This window comes from Amblyomma americanum, chromosome 4, assembly GCF_052857255.1.
Source record: "Amblyomma americanum isolate KBUSLIRL-KWMA chromosome 4, ASM5285725v1, whole genome shotgun sequence".
Lineage (NCBI taxonomy): Eukaryota > Metazoa > Arthropoda > Arachnida > Ixodida > Ixodidae > Amblyomma > Amblyomma americanum.
In genome coordinates, this window is record NC_135500.1 from 211985712 (window position 1) to 212008475 (window position 22764).

Below are 22764 nucleotides of genomic sequence, written 5' to 3' on the forward strand. Positions count from 1 at the left end.
TTCAAGTGCGCATTGAAGCACAAGAGTATACCTCTCATTCAACCGGAAGTGACGATCATGTATTTAAGTCGAATTGAGACACGCGAGTCCACCCAATCAGACTAAATGCGACAAAGTAAAAAGAAAATGAAACACCAACCATATCCGGCGGTACATTGGCAGGCTACTTCCAACACTGAGTGAGTGGTAGCATGAATGCGTCAAGCGCAGAAAAACGTCCTTGTCAATCTTGACGTCAGCGGAGCAGTGTCGCGAATCTGAGGGCCGCCTCTGCGAGCAAGTAGGCGTTGATTAAGTGAGATACATAAGAGGCGGAAGCCACCCCGAAAGAACAAAAAGTAAAAAAAAAACATTCCTCGTCTTTGTGCGACCAGCGGCACTAGCAGCGTCCGGTGACGGCGGCGTCAGCGGCTTCCAGACGTCAGATGTAAACGAGATCGGCGGTGGTCGCTATAGGCCGGCCGTAACAAGCGTGCGTAATGCGTGCGGTCTGTGTGCGATCGTGGGGTCAACCCCCAGGGGTCGCCCAGCATGCGGTCGATAAATACGTTTCAGAGTCTTGTCAGCCAGTCGGAAGGCAGTGCGCTCTCGACCACCGGACCACGCGAAGGCGCCGTTCAACGCCGCCGGCGTGATTTGTTTTTTTTTTTTATCCTTTTCCTGCCTGCTTGTTCACCGGCTTGCACTGCTCTGACGACCGGCGGAAAAGGGCCGCCAGAGAAAGAGAGAGAGAGAGGGGGATTTGGCTTTCATCTATTCTTTCTTTTCTTCCTTGTTTTCATTTCTTTGTTTCGCGTCGCGTTCAACGAGTGCAGAGCGCGGCTGTCAGTACAGCGCCGTCCGATGACACGACTCATCTCGCTCTCGATGCGCGGCGGCGCTGTCTGTCTCAATGTTTGAACGTGCTATCGGCGCTTGCGTCGCGGCTTTCTCTTCGCGTTAGCCTTCGTTGTATCTCTGGCGAAAAGGAAGAGAAAACAACGACAGAGAACGGGGAGCAGTGACACTCGCTCAGTGAGACGTGAGAATTCGTTGAAGGAAGGCGGCGTTTTGATCTCGCGGATACTGGGACACCAATTTTGTTTTGTTTTTCCTTTCGTTTCCGTCGTGTTTTTTAGCGATTTGGCATTATGGTGCCTCCAAGCACTTACGATCAGATGTCTTCAGGATCGTACCTTCTTTCCATTCTATTTGTAATATATTCCAATACATTCTGTACGGCAGTGTCCTTTGTAATGCAAAAAGAGTCGATTCGCTTATGGAGAGTACGAGCAATATACTGCAATAAAAAGGGAAGGAAGTCAATACCGCAATGCTGTGGTTGTCGCAGCACCACACCACGGAGATCAAAAGAGATATACACACACGGGCCTTCCTCATGCGTCCTCGTCACCTTGCGGTGAACCGACCATACAGAAAATCAGGAAGCCAGTGCATTCAAAAGAAGAGACAAAAGAACACTAGAATTCCAGCACTGCGCCGTGGAAGGCTAGATTGTTTGTTTGCTGTAGTTGCCAGGTACACTGCATCTCGCAGTTATTGCTGCTTCCAGTACAGTGAAATGCAATGTGCTTGTTTTCTGTAGTTGCCAGGTGCAATGCATCTCGCAGTGATTGCACCTTCCAGTACAGTGAAATGCAGATTGTTTGTTTGCTGTTGTTGCCAGGTGCACTAAATTTCGCAGTCATTGTACCTTTCAGTTCAGTTAAATGCAAATTGTTTGCTGTAGTTGTCAGGAGCATTGCATCTCGCAGTCATTGCACCTTCCAGTACAGTGAAATGCAGATTGTTTGTTTTCTGTAATTGCCAGGTGCATTGCATCTCGCAGTGATTGCACCTTCCAGTACAATGAAATGCAGATTGTTTTTTTTTTGCTGTAGTTGCCAGGCGCACTGCATTTCGCAGTCATTGCACCTTCTATACAGTGAAATGCAAATAGCTTGTTTGCTGTAGTTACCAGGGGCACTGCACCTCGGAGTCATCGCACCTTCCAGTACAGTGAAATGCAAATTTATTTGCTGCAGTTGCCAGGTGCACTGCGTCTCGCAGTCATTGCACCTTCCTGCACAGCGAAATGCCCGAGCTTTACGTGTGGGATAAATGCGTGCAGTTTAAAGCGCGCAGCGGCGCATGCAGTGCGTACGTGTCATTCTTCCACCTCTCCTTTCTCACTCAGTTTCTTTTTTCCGCGTTATACGCAAGCACCACTTCGCCGAAGTCTCCGTCAAGCGTCAGTGCCTCCAAATTGAAAAGTGCAATCAGGCGCGCAGCCTCGCTGCTGTCGAGAGCCTGCTCGCTCGGAAAATGGGTTTTTGTGAGCGCTTACATTCATCTGCGTGGCAAAACTAAGAGCGTTCCTCCCCAGGGGCTGAAAGCAGACGACGCCGGGAAAGAAAGCGCAGCGCTCGAGTCTCGGAGGCTCGTTCGGAGGCCTCGCTGTCTTACCAACCGTGCGGCACGGACATGCGTGTCACAAGCATGGCTTGCGAAAGTGAATTGTCGTTTTACAGAAAAACACAGCGTACATTTGCCACTGAAATACCATCACGTTACTGACTGGCTAACTAAATGTAACTTCCTTTACGGTTTACGGTTTATGATTTATTGTTTATGGAGGTGTGACGTACCAAAGCTACTCAGGCTATGAGGGACGCCATAGTGAAGGGCTCCGGAAATTTCTGCCATCTGAAGTTGTTTAACTTGCTGACATCGCACAGTACACGGGCTTTTAGAATTTTGCCTCCATCGAAATTAGACCGCAGCAGCCGAGATCGAACCCGTGTCTTTCAGGTCAACAGCCGAGCGCCATAACCACTGATCCACCGCGGCGGTCTCATTCCCTTTCAGTTTTTACGTTCCCCAAAACAACGCGAAACACACTTGGTATGATAAATGAACCGCAGAACATACAGATCTCGTGCTGCAGTCGTCGCAGGATACATTGGGAGTGTCACTGGAGATTCTCCTAAGTCTTTTGGCATTCTCTCATCGCTGGAACGCATTTATCGTAGCTTGCGCATGCATGCGGTAGTCGTTGCAGCAGCAGAGTAGAGGTATCGGCGTTGATAACCATATAAATAGAAACAGACTGGTATACCTGCTGTGAAGCAAAACAACTTGAAAGTGACAAATGAAAGGAAACATAATGTCACCGTTACTGGTGCAGTAGTTGCAGGAGTTAACAGAATAAGTACACTGACACTGCGGAATCATGCTACCTTGAGACAAACTGCAACATAGTGACAGATTTTATTTCACAACAAAAAATAAATAAAACGACGCGATGGAACGTTTTGTCGTCATTCAAACTTTTTTGTCTACTAAACAACGAGCCCTGGCCTGAAACTTCCTCCTATTGGCGTCAGGACGCCTTGTGCGCGTTTTACCTGAATATTAAATTGCTTATCGCTGTTATTAGATACATCAGCCATATCAGAAGTGAAGCGGATTCAGACGTTTGTTTTTCGGTCGAAATAGTGATCCGCATTTTGTGCAGCCTGCACGTATTAGTGACAGCATGATCAGCTAGTGAACGGAAATCGTTCAGGTTAGGCGCAAAGACACCAATGAACGTGTATAGCACATGCCATTTCTCTCGATACAAAGCATGCTACTCCGCGGCATCTGCGCGCATTGATTCACAGAGCAAGGCAGATATGCGAGGTAAAAAAAAAAAAAAGATGACGGTATAAAATTAGAATTACAGGTGATGCTCGGGACATTACATGGTTAATTGGATTTTAATCAACGACACCACGATAAATAGAATTAGATGAACAAAAAGAAATTGTTGAGCCAAACGCCATTTGCTGTTTACTGCCTTGCACTGAAACACACCTGCGCCGAAACAATACAGCGTGGCACGGACCGATTAAATCAGCGTACTCAGCACGTAAATTAACTATGCACTCCATAAATCGGTAATTATTACAGTCAAAAAGAGAAAAACTAGAACCGAAATTATTCCCAAACATTTACCGCAACACAACTAATAAACATCGTAAGAGATATACATCTTCCAGCTACGTTACAGACCTCGGCGTTGAGACCATGCATATAAAGTACGAAAATACAAATGTAACACTATTGTATTTCAGATCGCCCGTTTTTCCTACAACTATTGCTGACCGGAATAGTTCACCTCCAGGTGCTGTTGCTATTGATCACAGTGATGCATTTGTGAACGTGTTGTCTCCAATGTAGCAACGTGTTTCTTTGTTGTTGTTGTTGTTGTAATACCTTCGGGAGGTGTAGCTAAGCGACTGAATAACATCGGGGCCCGCCTTTGCCTCTGCGCAGGTACCTGGTAATGACGGCGACCACGCTGCTCTGCATCGGCGGCACGCTAGTGTTCGAGGACTCCCGGCCGACGCCGTACAACCCCGAGTACGGCCCGGACTGCGCGCTCATCGTGACCACGACCAAACCCCACGCGGCCATCATACAGAAGCCCTCGCTAGCATCGGCCGCTGGCCTACAGTACCTGTCCAATTTCGTGCCCCAGTGAGTATGCGAGACCTCTCTGTGCCCATCAGTTTTCGCTTATCACGAGAACGACACGGTGTGTATGCAAACAGAGAAGGCAGTTCGTTGTAGAGCAAGTAGGAATTTCTCATCTCGGGCAATTCATTACCCAGTTGAAAAAGACGACAGAAAACTCGACACCGCAACGAAAATTCTTGTAGCATTATGAGACAAGAATATATGTAGTGAGAAAAAACATTTCCTTCCGGTCATGAACGCAGCACTTTATACAGTACTGAAAACTAAACATTTTGACAGATTTGCCTGTCTGGTTGGGGTTGAAGTCTAATAATAAACTGCACATCTACTGCCCTCAGTCACCCCTGATGAAGGAGCCGAGTCGGCTTCGAAACGTTGGGTTAAAATTAATGTTTTTGGTTGGAGATGTGCAGTTTATGCAGTACTGCTCGGCCTCTTGTCGTCGTGACAGAGACAGTTCCCTCGTGACGCAGGAGACAGCATAATGCTGCTGAATTACTACGAAAAGAATTTCTGCCGTCACGTCAGAGAGAAAGAGGGTCCTGCTATATTTCGAGATACACTTTATCTGGATTTAAAGCATGACGCGGAAAGCTTGTGAGAGCGAGCGATGTTTGGTATTTTGTTTTTGCACATTGGTTAATGTAACGCTGCAGAGGACAAGTAGCTATCACGTCCAATTTGCTTCTGGACTTTACTAGAAACTGCGAAACTTCTTTGTGGTAAAATTCTTCAGAACTGTACTTGAGAGGTAGGCTATCAGCTCCATTCGTTCGTAGGCATCTCGTTCCGAAACGTTGTTACCGCGTGTCGCTCAAGTGACCAGTCACGTGCTTTTTATTTCTTTATTTTCTTATTTCGACCGTTCTTTTCAGCATAGAAAGACCTCTATGTTAGAGGTAACAAAATAATAAATGCTAAATTATAAGTTTCTGAGGACTCTTTGCAGCTTTATACTTCCAATATTTGATTATGAAAAATCCAGGAGCTAACAAAGAACGACACAGAAGGAACACAGCGCTGTGTTTGTTAGCGCCTGGATTTTTCATAATGAACGTATACCAACTAGCTCAGTTTTTTGCCCTGTTCAAATATTTGTGTTAGTTCCGAACTTGAAAACTTAAGGAATAAAGTTAGTTAAAAATAAGCACGACAAAAACAGCATGGCTCGTTCTATAAAATGGCCAACAACAAGCCTTAACTTCCGTCTGGTTTTGTCCACCCTTATATTTTTAAACATTGGCTCTCGCATGGGGCACCCTGTATTGTATTGCGAACCGCTAAGGGCCAAAGATTCGTCAGAGAGAAGAAAAAAAAATCTAGGTCAGAAGCAAGAGAGGATAAATGGCACACACAGCTGTAACACAGCGGCTAGCTTGAAAGCCAGGAAGACACGTCTTAAACAACAAAAAAGCAACAAATAGCCTTTTTTCACACCTTCGCACCGTAGCAGTAGTGGTTGCCTTCAGATCCAAGGCACACTCATAATAGCATGTTAAGTTCAGATACTGAGCCAAACCCTCCAAGGGCCATTGCCTAAAGATATAAGATACGGCGACAGTTTAGTTTAAGATACAGTCAACTTTGCTATTTTCATGCATGTGAAGAAAGCACGTAATTATATTACAAACGCCTGTACATTGGTAACATGAGCAGAACAAAACTTCCTTCTCCAAACATTAATGCAACGGAGATTAGCCGTCGCCGCCTTCCTAATGCCGTACTTAATACATGCTGCACTGAGGACCATCATAACCAGAGTTAAGGATCGCCAGTGTGCGCTTGTCTCCAAACAAACCGGCACTGGTCCTCACATGCGGTATGTAGCACACACTGATAATTCTTAGCAACTAAAGTAACGCTCGGAATTCACCACACATACGTAGAAGTAATTCCGGCATGCTGAGCAGGACCGTAACCCGCATCGGGCACAGTAGTCCCAAAGCGTCCACATTTGCAATTCTGAGAGCGCCCCTTCAAAGCCGGTGCAGTGTCGTTTTTATGCGAGGCTCGTTTAACGAACAGCATTCTTTTCGCGCGCTTTCAGGACGCCAGTCGCAGTCACGAATCCAGTAGCGTCCATAACTGCGGCGAGAAGTTATTACGCGCGCTTGGGCGCGCTCGCGTGCACCTCGCGTTCCACAAGCCCAGTGGCGGGAAAAAAAAAACGACATTCGGCCGGCATAATTTCTGCGGGCGCGAGAAAAACACCCCAGCACGCGCGCGCAAAGCAAGCGCCATCAATAACTTGCCAACACGACAAAGTAATTACTTTCTCCTTGCCAGCACGCAGGCAGAAAGAACGAACTCGTCGCCCAGCAATCACTGCGCACGCACGCACAGCCCGCACCGTTTCCTTGGCAGCAGTGGCTGCTTTGCACTCTCAACAGAAGAAGAAGAAGCCAAGAAACGAACGGCACTTCGTGCGGCGTGCCGCTGGGTTGGCTGGAAGGTAGCGGCTGAAATGCGCGATGAGAGAAAATGATATCCGTAGGGCCAGGCGCCGTATGCGTTGCTGGCTGTCTGTATACCTCGGGCACGGTGGAGTACAACGCACGACTCTGTGTAGGTGTTTATAACGAGAGTTCCGCTGGCAGAGACACGCGCGCGCGCCCCGCGAGCGGTAATTCGTTCACGTGCCCCAGGCTCGAGGTCCCGCAGAGCCGAAACGTCGCGGAGACACTCTAGACAGTTGCGAAACCCTCTCGTATGACTTACGGGGACCCGAACAGCCGTGGCCGCGTTGTTGGGGCCCGGAATGGATGTGCATAGCCGTTGCCTGTCTGCTTGGGCTAAAGGAATTCGATTTCTTGTGTATTGCTGCCGGCCTAACCTAGAGCGGGTATACACTTCGGAAAGCAATGTGAGATCGGAACCTCCGACAAGGCAGGCTGGAGCGGCTGCAGTAAAAAACAAACGCCTTCTCAGGTATATGGTTTATATAGGCGCTTCATTAGCAGCAGAGCCCCCTGTACTGTTGGCCTCATTCGATCAATTAGCGGACATATGGGGCAATCGGAACAACGCCGCGGTTATGATGCACTGACATCGATTACCCTTTGATTGCACAGCGTACTTAATTTGCTTGTAAGCGCCGTGGGGAGCGCTTATGGCTAGATTGTTATTTTTTGGTTGCTAGGTTTTTCTAAGCCATTGACAGAAAATTTGCGACGCTTTGGGAGACGGAGAGAAGGGCATAAGCGATGGTTTCATTTAAAAAAATTGCGCTTTGCATATGTTTCCTATGCAAAAAGCCGACTTCTTGAGGCTCTTAGGTGAAGTAGACCGCATAACTGACAACTGTTCTGAACAGCAAGCCATGCAAGCTTTTCGTTCAAAACTGTATCATGTGAAAATCGCTGACACGCTGCTCTGTTTTGGGGTGACTTTGGGAGAGAAAGGCAGTAAGAGAAGGCCAAAAAAAAATTGCTGTCGTTGAATTGGAGCGAATACACATCGAAGGTAAATGCACGAATGTTTTAAAACTACATGAAAAAAGTGCGATGTCTTCCAGATGGGCAGACAAAACGTTCAGTTCAAGGAAGAGGGGCGGGGGTGTTACAAGACAGTTGCAAAATTTTTCCATCTGCCAAATGTCCTCCAGCATATCCAGCATTCTAAATCCCTTGAAGTAAGAGGAGCTGGCATTCTCAACATAACAAAAAGTGGGACTTCTACGGATGCTACGAGAGCCCAACTTGAAGGCTTAGAAGCAAGCTCCTGTGAACTCTTTACTTTTGACAAAGGCTGTACATGAATGTACCAGTAGAATAAAGTTTACGCAGCGAGAAAATGCTTGAAGACAGAGTAAAAAAAACTCCCTCGCTTACGTCAGCCTTATTTTTTTTTCATCTTAGCTGGAATTCCTGTTGTCGCCCTAAAATACAAGGCGTATCGCTGCTGCAGAAAAGGCCGCTTATATGCAGTGCTTCTATCTGGATCCTTTTTTTTCCCTTATTCATTCTGTTCAGCACACATTTTCCGTTTCAGTAAGCAGTGATAAGGCGTTATTTATATGGCCTATATTCCAATACGCAAAAAAGCTGAATCGCTCAGTCGACCTGTACCCTTGTTGCGAAATAAAAAAAAGTCAAGCAATTAAGCAACGATTCCACGAACCAAAAACGGTGCAGTTATGCGACTGCGCCTTAAGAAAGAACCATGCAGGGTCATTAGGAACTCTGCAGCATTAAATATGACCAGCGCAAGCAGTGTGTCGTGCGTGAAATATTATTGTCGAGGCATGCTTTCGCGAATACTCCACCAGCCTCTACAAAAAAAAAGCAATAGGAAGAAGTAAAAAAAAGGTGCAAAGGTGAGACGAAAATGTTTCTGTGGTTATTATTTTGCATCGAATGAAGATTTATGGCTCTAATAAACTGCTTAACGGATTTCGGCCCGACCTGTGTTACCCATTTTGGGCCCCTGCATCAGGAAAACTGTTACATCACCGAATTCGCAACCGACATCGGGTATGCATTGACCTCAAGAAATGCGGGAGGGGGGGGGGGGGGCAGTACGGTGCAACGCGCCGGCGAAAAATACGGGCAAAGGAAGGAGATAAGGGGGCTAATGCGTACGCCGCTACCACGGCCGCGACCCCCTTGCGGTTCGGAGAAAACCCGAAGGGGTCGCGGCGTGATCGTCGGGCGCATATTTAGAACGTAACTTGCGCTGCCATAAGCGGCATCTGCATTTTCTTGCGCACAAGCATAGTGCGCCAAGCAGTACCACCCTCACCTTTGCCCCAACGGCTTTTTCTGTGGAGTACATTTGTTCCCAGTTTCCCCCACCACATGTATGACGACACTGGCGCCACCATAGTCACGAACCAGGGGGGAACGTGCCATAATGAATCATGTGTATGTGTATGTGCGCCGGATTTAAGGCAGCGATATAGGATGGTGAAGGAAGTGAATTATTGTAATGAAAGCGGGACATCGCCAAAGGGTAACCTGCTGGACGAGGGATGCTGCCCCAAATATGTTGTAAGTGTGGGAAATTCGAAAACAAGCGGCGTCCTTTGCAAAATGTCTGCGTAAGGCGGTTGAACATTTGGTACGTTTTATATTATTTATTTATTTATTTATTTATTTATTTATTTATTTATTTATTTATGTACATACTGCAGACCATGGTTAGGTTCAAGCAGGACGGGCACTGTACAGAATGAGTGAATCAGAAAAATCACATGGCAACTTGCAGTTCACAAAAAAAAAAGAAAAAAGCATATGCATACAGTTACAAAGCATGGCTCATGTCAAATATGTCAATGTTGGTCCGTTGGTCCGTATATGTTTACTTCCTCTCGCGATTTCTTTTCTTTGTCCCTCCTCTTTCCTTCCAGTTTCATCCACCGTTCTCTTAAAATATTATAAAAGTTCCCGTTGCTTAGAAGACCGCCCACGATGAGAAGAAAAACAAATGAAGACTGCGGTTGAGGTCCGTTCTAGAACACAGTATTGCTTTCACCGTAGCTAAAGAACAGGAAAGATAGACATCTCTACCACACAAACTTGAACAAGGAAGGGAAGAAAACCCTCTGGCGGCTGACAAATGTTTGGACAAGAGGACTCCCCTTCGCCTCGGCCGTGACATAGAGAAATAGTTCCACACCTTGTTCAAGTTTGTTCTCTCAGGTATCGCCTTCAAGAACGTGCGCCGAAGTGAACGCGGTTCGCGTTCCGCTGGGGTGGTTTTTTTTCTTGAAAATTTTAATACGGTGCTGCCACTCGTGCAACACCCCCCCCCCCCCCCCCCCCCCGCCTCATTTATAGGTTAAGCCCTTACTGCATCACCATCCTTACGCTAGGGGGTATTTCAATCCTTCGTAGCGGCCATATACGGGAACAGGTGAATAAATGCACTCATTGGGTAAGTAATAACATGGGCACAGGATGAACAAAGAAGGAGAAAGAACTTACATATGGTCCAAGAACTCCGATAATATACACAGTAAGAAGCGATACCTAAAGATAGTGTGCATCGTATACCTGAGCAAAATGTAAGCCGCATTGTGAGGATGGACGTAAACTGTGTGACCGTGTGTACTTCACATCGATGCTGGCGCGCACTTCACTGACGTGCTGTTTGTGTCACATAAAGCCTTCGTCAGCGCATGTAAACAGAACCTGTTCATGTGCTACGGCCCTCTCACTGCTAGTCTGCGATTCGGGCGCTACTGGTGTTCATCTGACACGTTTGCTGTCGGTGCTACATCCAAGGTTCAACTTCTACTTAACATAGATTACAGCTTAGTTGGTACGAAAACAAAGCGCGTACACACGAAAACAGCACAGGGCAAGCTAAAGACAGCAAAGGCAATGTTTGTGTTAGCGCCGTCCAAGACTTGGTCCTGTCCTTTTGCTTTGTTGGAACCATGTGTCTCCTTCACATCCGGGCAGAAATGAAAAAACCCGTAAGCACTGTTCGGTGATGAATTTCTATTTATTTATTTATTCAAATTCAAACATTCCACCAACGTAAGCCTCTTAAATCGACAAAAAAAGCCGCACGGGATTTTCTAAAATACCTGAAAATATGCAGACCAGATAAATGCTGGAGCTGCAGTTTTCGGTACCTGTTGACCTGCACTGTGTTTTGCTGCAACTTTGGAAACGCCGTCTCGTGCGCAGGCTGAAGGCGGTCACGCTAACCGAGGGCCAGCAATGCATCACGTACGACGACGTGAACCAGGCCTTGCTCGAGGCGAAGACCAAGTTTGGTGAGAGCGTGCCCAACGAGATCTACGAGCTCTCCTCGGACACGCCCACCCCCGAGCACGTGACCGTGCCGTCCGAGATCGTCCTCGACGCGTCCAGGATACTCGCCCAGAAGTGAGTACGCATCATGACCCCCCCCCCCCCCCCCCCTCCCAACCACCAAACTCATTCCCAAGTGTTCTCAATGAACTGTGTGTATCGCGGCCTATCTGGAAGACCGCTATTCGGGAACTTGTTCGCGAAGTCAGGAATCTTTTTCGGCGTCTTCGAGTACGTTCTTATTAAAGTTTAGCTCTGGTGAAGACAGTAGAGAAAGACCGGTTTCGTGTCCTAGACGCGATTACCAGCATGTGACACGTCTTTTTGTTTCCGAGATGGACTGTCGCAACGACTTTACCGTCCAGCTTACGTTAATCATTCGTGAAAATGATATAAAGGAAAGCTTTTGTATGGGTGTCTCGATTTTGGTGTGGACGTGATAGCTATTCCGTTACCTAAACAGCGAATTAAAACACTGAGTTACAATATCAGAGCTGTCACGGCGCCCATCAATATTTCATCTACACGGCGACTGGCTCGAGACATTACTTGACGACACTGCTGCTTCGGGTTAGAAAAACTGAAAGCCCTGTGTATATATGTAACAAAGAAAACAAGGTCAGTGGTACATCGCCTTTCATTAGAGCAAAAGTGTGCGTGTATCGGTGATGTTGACCACAGAGAAAGAGAGAGAGAGAGAGAGAAGAAAGGAAGAGGAAGAGAAACAGTACCTCTATACACACAGGTGTTCGGAAGTGCTAATCTTGCAAGGTTCGCCCTTCTCCCGTACGTGTTACGAAGACAGGAATCCATCGCGTTATAAAACACCGGAGCGAGCCTGAGCGGAGAATTGGTGTAAGATTCTTTCTGATAGCAAACCAGTTCCCGCGACGCACGCGGTTCTTTCAACGTCACCCAGTCGCAGCATTCAGTTCCGCACATGCTATCAGTCGTCGGCGAGTCTATGTAGTTGCCTCTCTGACCTCTAAAACGCACGACCTCAAAAGCTGCGCGGCCTCAGACGGCTTATATATCTGCTCGCCGCATTCGCACGGGCGATGTACGAGTGATAGAGCTTTCTCCGTCGGGGTCGCCACAAAGCAGGCAAAGCCCACGTGGTTCATAACGCGTCGGCCCCAAACCAAAACCAAAAAGCAAAACGGAACAAAATTAAACCGCATTCGCTCACGTCAAGTATAAGCATGCTTATACGCGTCATATAAACCTTCACGGCAGTAATTAGCGAAAAATCCCACAGCAACGGGACATGGCTTCGATCGGTTGCATATTGTTCCTTAACTGCTATCCGGTTGTTCCAATGAAATGGCTGCCCAAATATATCTGCGATGTGATTGGTGGCCGTGGTATCTATTAAGTTCTAAAGGCTAGGTTAACGGAGGTGAGGCTCTACATCTGTAAAAAAGCTTTAAGCTCTTTATCTTGTTCCGGAAGAAATGCCAGTGATATTGCTTTATCCTGTACTTTCTCGGTGTCGGTGCTCTCTGTGCTTCGTCTCGCTAGATACCCTCTCCCTATCCCTTTCATTTCCGGCGGCCGAAGCTGGCGTGCTTAAGATATTAGACAGCAATTTCAACTGCCGGCACTATATTTTCCTTCCTTTTTACTATGATTTTAATCATCAATAGACCACTACCGCCATAAGGCTTGCCAAGTGTCCGAAGTGAGACCCAACCTTGTCCCCGAAAGGTTTTCCTCTTCCTTTCCTTGAGAAAAAAAAAATGTGCGAGCTCTTCTTTCCCACAGGTTCCACTAGTCTGTGTGCTGATACGTAGACCCACCAATGACGTCGCTTTTGACAACAGTAATGAGAGAAACTTTGGCAGGATCATAACGACACACATATCCTGCACGTGAAATAGGGGACTCGGACGCCTTGAAATTTTCGGGACAAAACTAAGCCGTCTCCAAAGCATCTCATGAAGTTGACTCCGGCAAAGGTAATGCTTGCGTACACATAGCTGTGTGCTCCGACCATGCGTTACTGCAGCGGGCGAACGAAGGATTCTCAGTGCAGCTGCTGCTTTCTTGTTCCTTTCTTCCTTCCTGTTGCCATTTACCTTCTTACGAATGCATGTGTACGCAACAAAGGTGAGACTCACCGGCCAGCGGCGGACGCGCGTCTCTGCCCCCGCAGGTTCTCCCTGTCGTACCACGCCATCGTGTACGGCCTGCCGCAGATCGACACCAGCAAGACGCTGGTGAAGGACATCTGCCCGACCTTCCTCAAGCCGGTCAAGTGCGAGCTGAGCCGCTACCGCACACTCACCGGAATGTGCAACAACCTCGACAACCCGTCCTGGGGATCCGTGCGATCGGCCATGGTGCGCTACCTGCCGCCCGCCTACGCAGACGGTACGCCCGCCTTTCCCGTTAACACCACCAAGTAACCAGTAATAATAATAGTTGGTTTTTGAGGAAAGGAAATGGTGCAGTATCTGTCTCATATATCGTTGGACACCTGAACCGCGCCGTAAGGGAAGGGATAAAGGAGGGAGTGAAAGAATAAAGGAAGAAAGAGGTGCTATAGTGGAGGTCTCCGGAATAATTTCGACCACCTGGGGATCTTTAACGTACACTGACATCGCACATCACACGGGCGCCTTAGCGTTTTGCCTCAATAATAACGCAGCCGCCGCGGTCGGGTTCGAACCCGGGAACTCCGGATCAGTATTCGAGCGCCCTAACCACTGAGCCACCGCGGCGGGTACCACGTAACCAACCGATATGAATCTGTACTACGCTTAGTTGGCTGTTTCTTTAAAGTGTTTTCGATGCTAACGCGAGTCACTGTGAGGACACGGGTTGGTGCGCTGTAACGCCACCAGCTATCACTGCTTGTGTACTTCCAAAAGTGCTAGAATACCTCCAGCACCATCGGGTTCCCTATTAAAAGGCGAACGAACCACCAGGCTCTATTCACAGACACATCAAATGACGCGAAGACACTCAGAACACAATCATACGATTGAAAACGTTACCGTTAAGTGCGAGGCGTAGCCTGCGTCATTTGCTGTTCGTGACAACTCTGAGTAGTATAGAAAGAAAACATAAACCGCAGCGTGTATTTTCTGGTAAGTTAAGATTGCGCGACGAACGCGTCAGTATACTCGCAGGCTCCCCTCGCTGCCTGGAGAAGCCTGGTTGCTCCTTGTGCAGAGCTCCAGGTTACTTTAGTGGTGCGTGAGCTATACCAGGGTCCAGTCATATGATACTATGTGTGCTTACGCGTCCAATGTGTCCATTATCCATATGTGCGGTCTCTGCGTGACACGAAAGTCACGTAGGACAGTGCCAACCATGGCGCAGACAAAAATATGCGGTGATTCTAACGGTCGACGACGCAGTTTCTAAGCGAGAGAATAAAGACAAACAAAAAATGAAAATAAATTTCTGCGGACATTTTGATAAGCACACGAATTTGTACCATTAATAACCCCTATTCCTTGTCATGCATGCCAATTAGCAGCCGCTCAAGGGTTCAGACTCCACGTTAGCGTGAGGCTGCCGTGTCCAATGACACGCTCTGGGCGATCGGTGCTGGCTTGCCATTTACAACAAAACGCGCAGAAAATGAGTGTGTTGTAGTCGTTAACAACAATAACACAGACAAGCGCAGGCGCGCGGCCCATTTCTGTATTCGCCACCTGCCTGTGCTTCTTATCTTATCGTCTTCGTTCTCGTTGCTTTCCGCGTGCATTGTTGTCAGCAATGGATTACCAACTAGCCCAAACCCACCCCTTGTCATTTAAGTCCTAGTAGATATTTGCAGTGACTTTAGGTTACTGCATTGCAGCATGCACAGTGAATAACCCTTTTCGGTAACCAGTTCGTTCTCGTTCATCTGAAGGTCTGGTACGAATCAATCGTCATATTTCGATTCACTGGTCCGACGCACCATCCTGCTGCACACAGAAGCCTAAAAGTACTTCAGAGTAAAAGGGAATCTACAGTATCGAAGAAACGTAAGCCTCGCGTCTGTCCTGAAACTACAGAAGTGCGAACCTAGGAAAAAAGGTTAATCAAAACTTGGTCCCGCGCCCCGCGTATAACGTGAGTGCCGGCAGTCGTTTCGTATCGGTGTGCAGCAGGCCAAGACGCCCGAACTGCGCGCAAACATTCGTACTGGGGAGTTTGACTTTCCTCCTGGCACCCACGTGACTGGAAAGCGACCTCGTCTCAGGTCGATTGGAAGCCCGCATGCGAAAGTTCGCCCAAGGCTTTCTCTCTACCAGCGAATATAGAAATGGGCCACGCGCCTGTGCGCGCGCTCATACAAAGTATACAAGGACAGGGCTTCCAGCGATGCACTCAACGAGGGAGATGCTCGAGGAAAGACAAGCTCGCTTCACGAGAGAAGAATAAAAAGAAGAAAGGAAAAAAAAAAGAATGGATAAGCGCGAACATAAACAATCCACGAGCGCGGTGGGTCGACCGCAAAGCAACAACCGGCGGAAGCAGCACCGGGATCAAAGGAGCAATCTTCGGCCTCAGAAGGTGCATACCTTGCTTTACAGCAGGTGGTTAAACTAACTATCTCCAGCTTCTATCAAATACGGCCTCTAGAAAAATTCGAGCACGTGAAAGCTGTCTGAAGCAAGCGAGCGAGCGCCGTAAGGAAGCGGGGGGAAAAATAAAAAAATACAAAAAAAACTAAAGCACGAGACCTTGAAACGTTGCTTCTGATCTTCGCTCAAAATCTGAGGCCACGAAGGAACGACGCTGCCCTTTTTGTTGTTCCATTTCTTGCGCGGGGTTGCGTAACTTGTCAGCAGGTCGGAGGCAGTCAGCTGTTTCAAGCTCGGACACGATGAAAGTTTGAGTGGCAGCTTGTTATTTTCAACTATAGCCGCATTGCAACCCTACTGCTGCCCTTCAGTGAACTGCATGCGGCGGAGGACAAAAGCATTTTTCGACGCGAAATATTTTATCAACGCAATTTTTTTGTGCATTGTAGGATTTCACTATAACAATCAACATATTCGCATATTTCCCGTGGCAGGCTTGCATTTTCTTGCTATTAACGTTTTTTATTAACAGTACCTCTTGCTGGGCTAGTTGGTGTACCATTGTGTAACAAAAGTAAAAACAGCGCTAATTTTTACACAAACCACACAGAAAGACCAGACAGCGCCCGTCCTGTCTGGTCTTTGTGTGTGGTTTGTGTAAAAATTAGCGCTGTTTTTACTTTTGTTACATAACGTTTTGCTACCGTTTTGGTTAGGTTTTCTATGACAGTCTTAACTGATGCATGCGAGCGATGGAAAAGCTTTAGAAGATTTTGCAACACCTCGGAAGAGTGGATTTCCCGTGGCAGCACAGGGCATCTGGCAAATATTGCCAATGTTCTGGCAAGGCTCGTCCTTCGTTGGCCCGGTCTTTGCAAACACATTTCGAATATTGGACCGATACTGTGTGCTGCTTGGTATATTTTCAATGTTTCCATATCGGTACCTTACAATTTTACAATATTCAAAACTGTTGTCGAGGAACCTAGGAGATGGACGTCTAGGAGAGATTGTTGGACCAAGTGTACACGATCTCGACTCGTATGAGAGTGCGCCATGTCACCTAACATCGACCCTTTTACGTCCAGCTCACGCGAAGATGTTTATTTATTTATTTATTTATTTATTTATTTATTTATTTATTTATTTATTTATTTATTTATTTATTTGCGTACCCTCAGGGTCATGGGAATTAGAGAGGGGAGCGGGTACAGGCGTACAGGGAAAAGCAACAAGAACAAAATGGAACGGGCCTGGTGTTAACAAACGCTTACAGATGTGTCTATACTCTTACAATGCTAGCTATGGCGTTCTTGGAAAGCTGGTAATCTTTGATTGTTGCTGTCGGTGCGGGAAGACGATTCCACTCTTCTGCTGGGCGTGGTAAAAACGACTGAAAAAAAAAAGCGTTAGTTCTGCAAAAAGGGGACACCGACTTTGTAGGGATGATCTAATCGCGATAATAGGCGATGTGGAGGAGACATGAATTCACTGCGCAAGTGTGGGTGACTAAAAAGTTTTTGGAAAAGACAGATACAGAGCGTTAACATTAACATTATCTAAAGTCAGCAACTGAAATTTTCACCCCTCTATTCACTCATTCTTTATCAATTTTAATTTCAACGAGAGTGATAAGCACATTGTCATGCCCCATGCGCACAGATCCTGTAGAATAGCACAAATATTCATTTTAATTTTAATGCGCTATGTCACTTCAGCCTTGTCTTGGTGATGGTAACATAAAATCACATTTATTGTCTTGCGGTGGACGTTGATATAACATGGCTGAAATTCCTTTCCTTGGATGTCTTCTTTTAATGAAGGAGCCTTAATGCCAAGGTGCCATCAAGCATTTATTGAGCTACCTTCTCCCAATAAGCGGAAATGGGGCTCACACAGCTAATAATAATAATATAATAATTCGTTTTTGAGGAAAGGAAATGGCGCAGTATCTGTCTCATATATCGTTGGACACCTGAACCGCGCCGTAAGGGAAGAGATAAAGGAGGGGGTGAAAGAAGAAAGGAAGAAACAGGTGCCGTAGTGGAGGGCTCCGGAATAATTTCGACCACCTGGGGATCTTAACGTGCACTGACATCGCACAGCACACTGGCGCTTTAGCGTTTTTCCTCCATAAAAACGCAGCCGCCGCGGTCGGGTTCGAACCAGGGAACTCCGGATCGGAAGCCGAGCGCCCTAACCACTGAGCCACCGCGGCGGGTCACACAGCTCCAGGCTATTGCTTGGCGGCACCGTTGTTTAAACACCATTATCTAATAAAAACGGAAATGAGAAGTAAAAGCGGCGTTTTGTATCCTACACTTCTGGAATTAATTGTTCACAACAGCGACCGTTTTTCTTCCAGAATAACGTGCCTCTGGAGGCAAGCTTGAGTACAGCGTAACGACGGCCTAGAAATACCCAAGGAATGACGCAATGACTGAGCACAGCGTAATCAGTTCGACGCAATAAAGCGATTCCTGTAGCACCTCCATTTTTCCTCTTCCCTCAAACTGCCCCCCGCTCTTTTCGGCACAGTTTCGATGAAGACATCTCACGGAATCCGCAGTTGAAGTACGCGCGCCCCGCCCCAGGTGCATCATTAACGGCGGAGAGAAGGCGTTGAAATGTGCGAAAGAGCGAGGAAGACGACCTGAATTTCACTGTTGGCCACAACGTGAACTAGAAGTCCTCTGGCAACGGATGGACTCGTAAAACCTCGTCGCATCTTGCAGTAGAATCAGTTGCATGGGCTGTTCGATCGTAAAGGGAGGAATGAAGTTGAGCGCCGTAAATTTGCTGCGCCGACAGGTGCTCGCGAGACGTGTGCTTGTTTGCTTGCGTGCGATGCACGGTCCACCAGAGAGCTAGGAAATCAGCCGCGTTTCCCGCTGCAAAACACACAGTGGCAAGTAGACGCTATTTTTAAAGCACCTGCCAATGTTACGGCCTGTTCGTGACAGCAAAACAACGCAGCAGCTCGTGACGCATCAGCTTCCTTGACGCTAATTTTAACGATCCCACCCGCTAACGAGAATAGTGCGTCGACTTGATGAGGAAGCTCTTCAAAGTCTTGACGCATTTAGTGCGCCCAGTGAAACGTGCACGAACAAAATGCCCGCCTCGAAAGAATTGGTGGCTGAGAGGAAGCGCACGAAGAATTTTCTTCTTACTTACAATGTCAGTAGAATGCCAGCTCTGTCGGGACACACCCAACTTGGAAGCAGTGCGATACTTCAACTAACTCGGCGGAGGTAATCTTGTTAACAAGTTGACGAAAAGGCAACTAGAGTTCACTATTTCCGTCACGTGCGTGAGAACTATACAGCCGCCAGGTGTAACGCTGAAAGTAACGCATCCTAAAAGTGCCGCTGACAGCACTGGAAGGTAGAGCAGAGTTGCCTTATTTTGCGATAAGAATGATTACAAGTGGATAACATACTTTGGCGCATACAGAAAAATTGAGATTAATCTTCATTCTCTATGCGATTTTCTGCACAAAACGAGCTGGCTGGCGTAATGCGTTTTGTTCTTCCATTTTTACATTTTTCCTGGAAAAAATAGTTCCGCGGTAGTATCACTCCGCATGCCCCGTGAAAACAGGCACTAAACGAAAGCGAAAACAATGTTTTGCAATAAATTCACGTCAGCAGTTCCATCGCCACGTACTTCAGTTGGCGTGTTCATAGAAAGCTAAGTCATAGAAGTATTGGGCGTTTATGCAGTAGGTAAGTAAGAACCACATGCGCACACGCGCACACCGGGTGGCCAGTGATACGGGCGTAGGGCGCAGTTTGCCGCCACACAGTGTGGCCCGTTTGGCATTCCCGTTACGAAGTGCATTGCCGCTGCCGCAGCAGCGTCCTGCTACGCCGACGTACGGGCCTCGTGTGCACTTGGGTCTCCTGCTCCCGTTTCTACCTTCGTTTACACTAGCCGCCCTCCGCCTCCTAAGACTCCTCCAGCCGAACAGACTCGACGACGCTGCAAGCATGATGATTAAATGCCCTAGTCAGCGGCGCGACCCCCCAAACGGTTGCGGAGCGCTCGTTCTCTTGTGTGCGGTATACTTCGCCACACACCCAGAGGCGAGCGGAGGGACCGCGTGGAGTGCAGTTCTGTCTTTCTACAAAAAGAGAGAGGTGGGTATCGGGAGGTTGAGGAGCGTTTAAGGATGTAGGAGCATGCAGCGGTCGGCGATGTCTACACGGGTGCCGCTAAAGCGCGCATAGCGGGCGTGCTCTTGCAAAGCTCTTTGCGCGATCAAGGACCGCTAAACGAGCGGCTGCCGCTGGCGGCGTTTTTCTCGCGGCCGCGCCGGAATGCAGCCAGAGGACGCTGCTCGGGAGATTCACCCCCAAAAAGAGAAAAAGTGGGACGATTCGTCCGTGCGCGGCCTCCAGAGAGAGAGGGGGGGGGGGGAGGAGATAGAGAGGGAAAGACGGGGGTGAACGCGCCAGAGACGACCGTCGAACCGGTCGCTACACGACGCCCGCGGCTCGCACACACTGCTCGTTGACGAGGATATTGGTGCAATGCGCGGCTGAAGCTGCGGCCCTGTTAACGGAGTGAAAACGATCACTGCTTTCATTTTGAGAGAGAGGCGTAGTCTCGCCTTCGCGGGCACGGCGTCTGGCCTGGCGGGCTGGTGCGTTGATTAGTGAGTAAAAACTGGCCTCCGCTCCTATTGCAAGCGCGGTTTCCAGAGCGTAGAATTAAGACGCGCTGTTGACTCAGCAGCAACGGATAGTTGGGTGCAAATGCAACACCGATCAGTACAGAAAACGGAAGTGTGTATTATGAGTAGTTATCTTTATAGCGAGCTAGATCGCAGTTTCTTGCGGCCTCTGGCACTGTGCGGTCAGGTTAGCCGGTGGTGCGTATGCCGCTGTATGCAAATGGGACCGGCGTGTTTGGGTCGATGTAAACTTTTTGTGAACCCTGTGCAATAATTGGCAAGCATAGAGTGGAGAGAGGCGACAAATTAACGCTGTGTTTTTTGCAACGCTTTCTGCTTTTTCAATAAATTCAGTATTTGCAAAGAGTGCATTGAGTGCGGAAAAACGCTCTTTTTTTCTCTCCTTCTCCTTCTCGCCAGCCCTCTTCGAACTAGGCAGTGCGTTTTATCTCTGCAACCGAGAAGAGAACGCGTCGATCATGCACCCCAGCATCGCTAACTAGCGGCAAGAAAACGGCTTACTGAGGCGCTAACCGCATATTAAAAGCCGAGATGTTTCTTCGCAGCTTGAGCCAGCACCCGGTTCCCTGAGCTACGGGTCATTCATATTATGCGCAAGCGATTGCATCGCAGTCTGTGAAGGACTATACGACACACCTACAACCGCGACACACCTAGAGCAGTGCTTATGCACTCATGCAAATCAGTGCCCGCGAGACCTTGCATGTGCACGGCCTCATATTCAAACCACATTCCTTATTAAACGTTCTACAAGCAGCAACAATTTAACCCTGCCCGCTCTGCCCCTGGATCGCGTTCCACTGACGTGTAAGCGCACCCAAGAGGGCGCAACGCGCCGGTAGCGCACGCGGCTGACGATGGCAGCATAGGCGCGCAGTTTCACCTTGAGAAAGGTATAGTGCAGGCGAGTCGGTCACATTCTTTCGCTCCTGCGATCCGATTGGGGCGGTGGCGCTTTGCGTATAGGCCTTGGCGTCCGCTTCACTGCAGGGACTCGGCCACTTGGCCGGAATCGACGCTGGCGGCAGGGTGCATATGCTTCGCGTCGACCATTATTATATGTTACACGAATGAGCATGCGGCAACGTTCACGACTGTCAGCGTCCACCCTCGGGACAGCAAGCAAGCGTTTCCTGTAGACATTTCAGCCCAGGTATCGAACGGCTTGACACGCCACGAAACCATTCAGGCTTACAAAGGCGCCTGCTTCATAAATCACACCCGGTCGCCGCAGCGCTATGCGCGCGAGGGTGTAGGCCGAATCGCGCTTATGAAAAAGATCATAAGGCAAACCGGACATCGCACAGCGCCCGTTGTGCGATGTCAGTGCACGTTAAAGATCCCCAGGTGGTCGAAATTATTCGGAGCCCTCCTCTACGGCACCTCTTTCTTCCTTTCCTGCTTCACTCCCTCCTTTATCCCTTCCATTACGGCGCGGTTCAGGTGTCCAACGATATATGAGACAGATACTGCGCCATTTCCTTGCCCCCAAAACCAATTATTATTATTATTATTATTATTATTATTATTATTATTATTATTATTATTATTATTATTATTATTATTATTATTATTATTATTATTATTATTATTATTATAATATTCGTTGTTCGACTGCGTCTATTCAGTGCTTACTCAACGATGTCCTGAAGTCCGCTGCGATTCGTTGAGTGGCACTTTGCCATCGCACTTGGGTAAGGAGACGTTGGGAGCATTGGAGGATCTCGTTTGGCTACACAGTTTACTTCGTGCCATATTTATCAGCGATACAGAGCGGTGTCTCTCATTCGTGGCTGAGCCAAGGCATTCCAAGTTTACAGAGCAGCTACGCCAGTGTCGTACTCACAGAAACTGCGCTCTCAGGTGGCGCTAACGTCGGCGACGATTGAGTGTCTTGCTTACGATTCTTCAAAGTTAGCTCCCCCTCTCAAGTGCCGGTGTCGCGTACAGCTCGAGGCGACACCCTCTGGTTAGATACAGTACTAGAGACAAGCCTTTTTTACTTGCATCGGAGATCCTTCACTCATTCGTGCCAGAGCCAGCTTTCCTCTTGCAACTGGTGGCTGTGCACATGTGGCCGCGCAATATGTTGGTGTTTGGCAGCCCAGTTAACCTGATGCAGAATGGTAAACTGTGCTCTTCTATAACAAAAAGAAGTACAAAACGTTAGGGCGAGTTAGCATTCAAACGTCTCAAGCGCCTAATATTTACCGCTGTTATAAAAAAAATAAAAGGAAATCTTGCTCTTCCTTTCGGGAATAACATAGTTCAATTA

At 47.9% G+C, this 22764-nt stretch overlaps 1 protein-coding gene across 2 annotated transcripts in view; it reads left to right on the top strand.

The window, feature by feature from the left end:
* Window positions 1-22764, top strand: part of LOC144129254 (salivary peroxidase/catechol oxidase-like) — a 170265-nt gene that overhangs the window by 101118 nt on the left and 46383 nt on the right. For both annotated transcript variants that reach the window (XM_077663268.1, XM_077663269.1), the window contains exons 2-4: window positions 4300-4503; window positions 11139-11339; window positions 13420-13637. In XM_077663268.1, the coding sequence (XP_077519394.1) occupies window positions 4300-4503; window positions 11139-11339; window positions 13420-13637 (623 nt within the window). The remainder of the gene's footprint in view (window positions 1-4299; window positions 4504-11138; window positions 11340-13419; window positions 13638-22764) is intronic.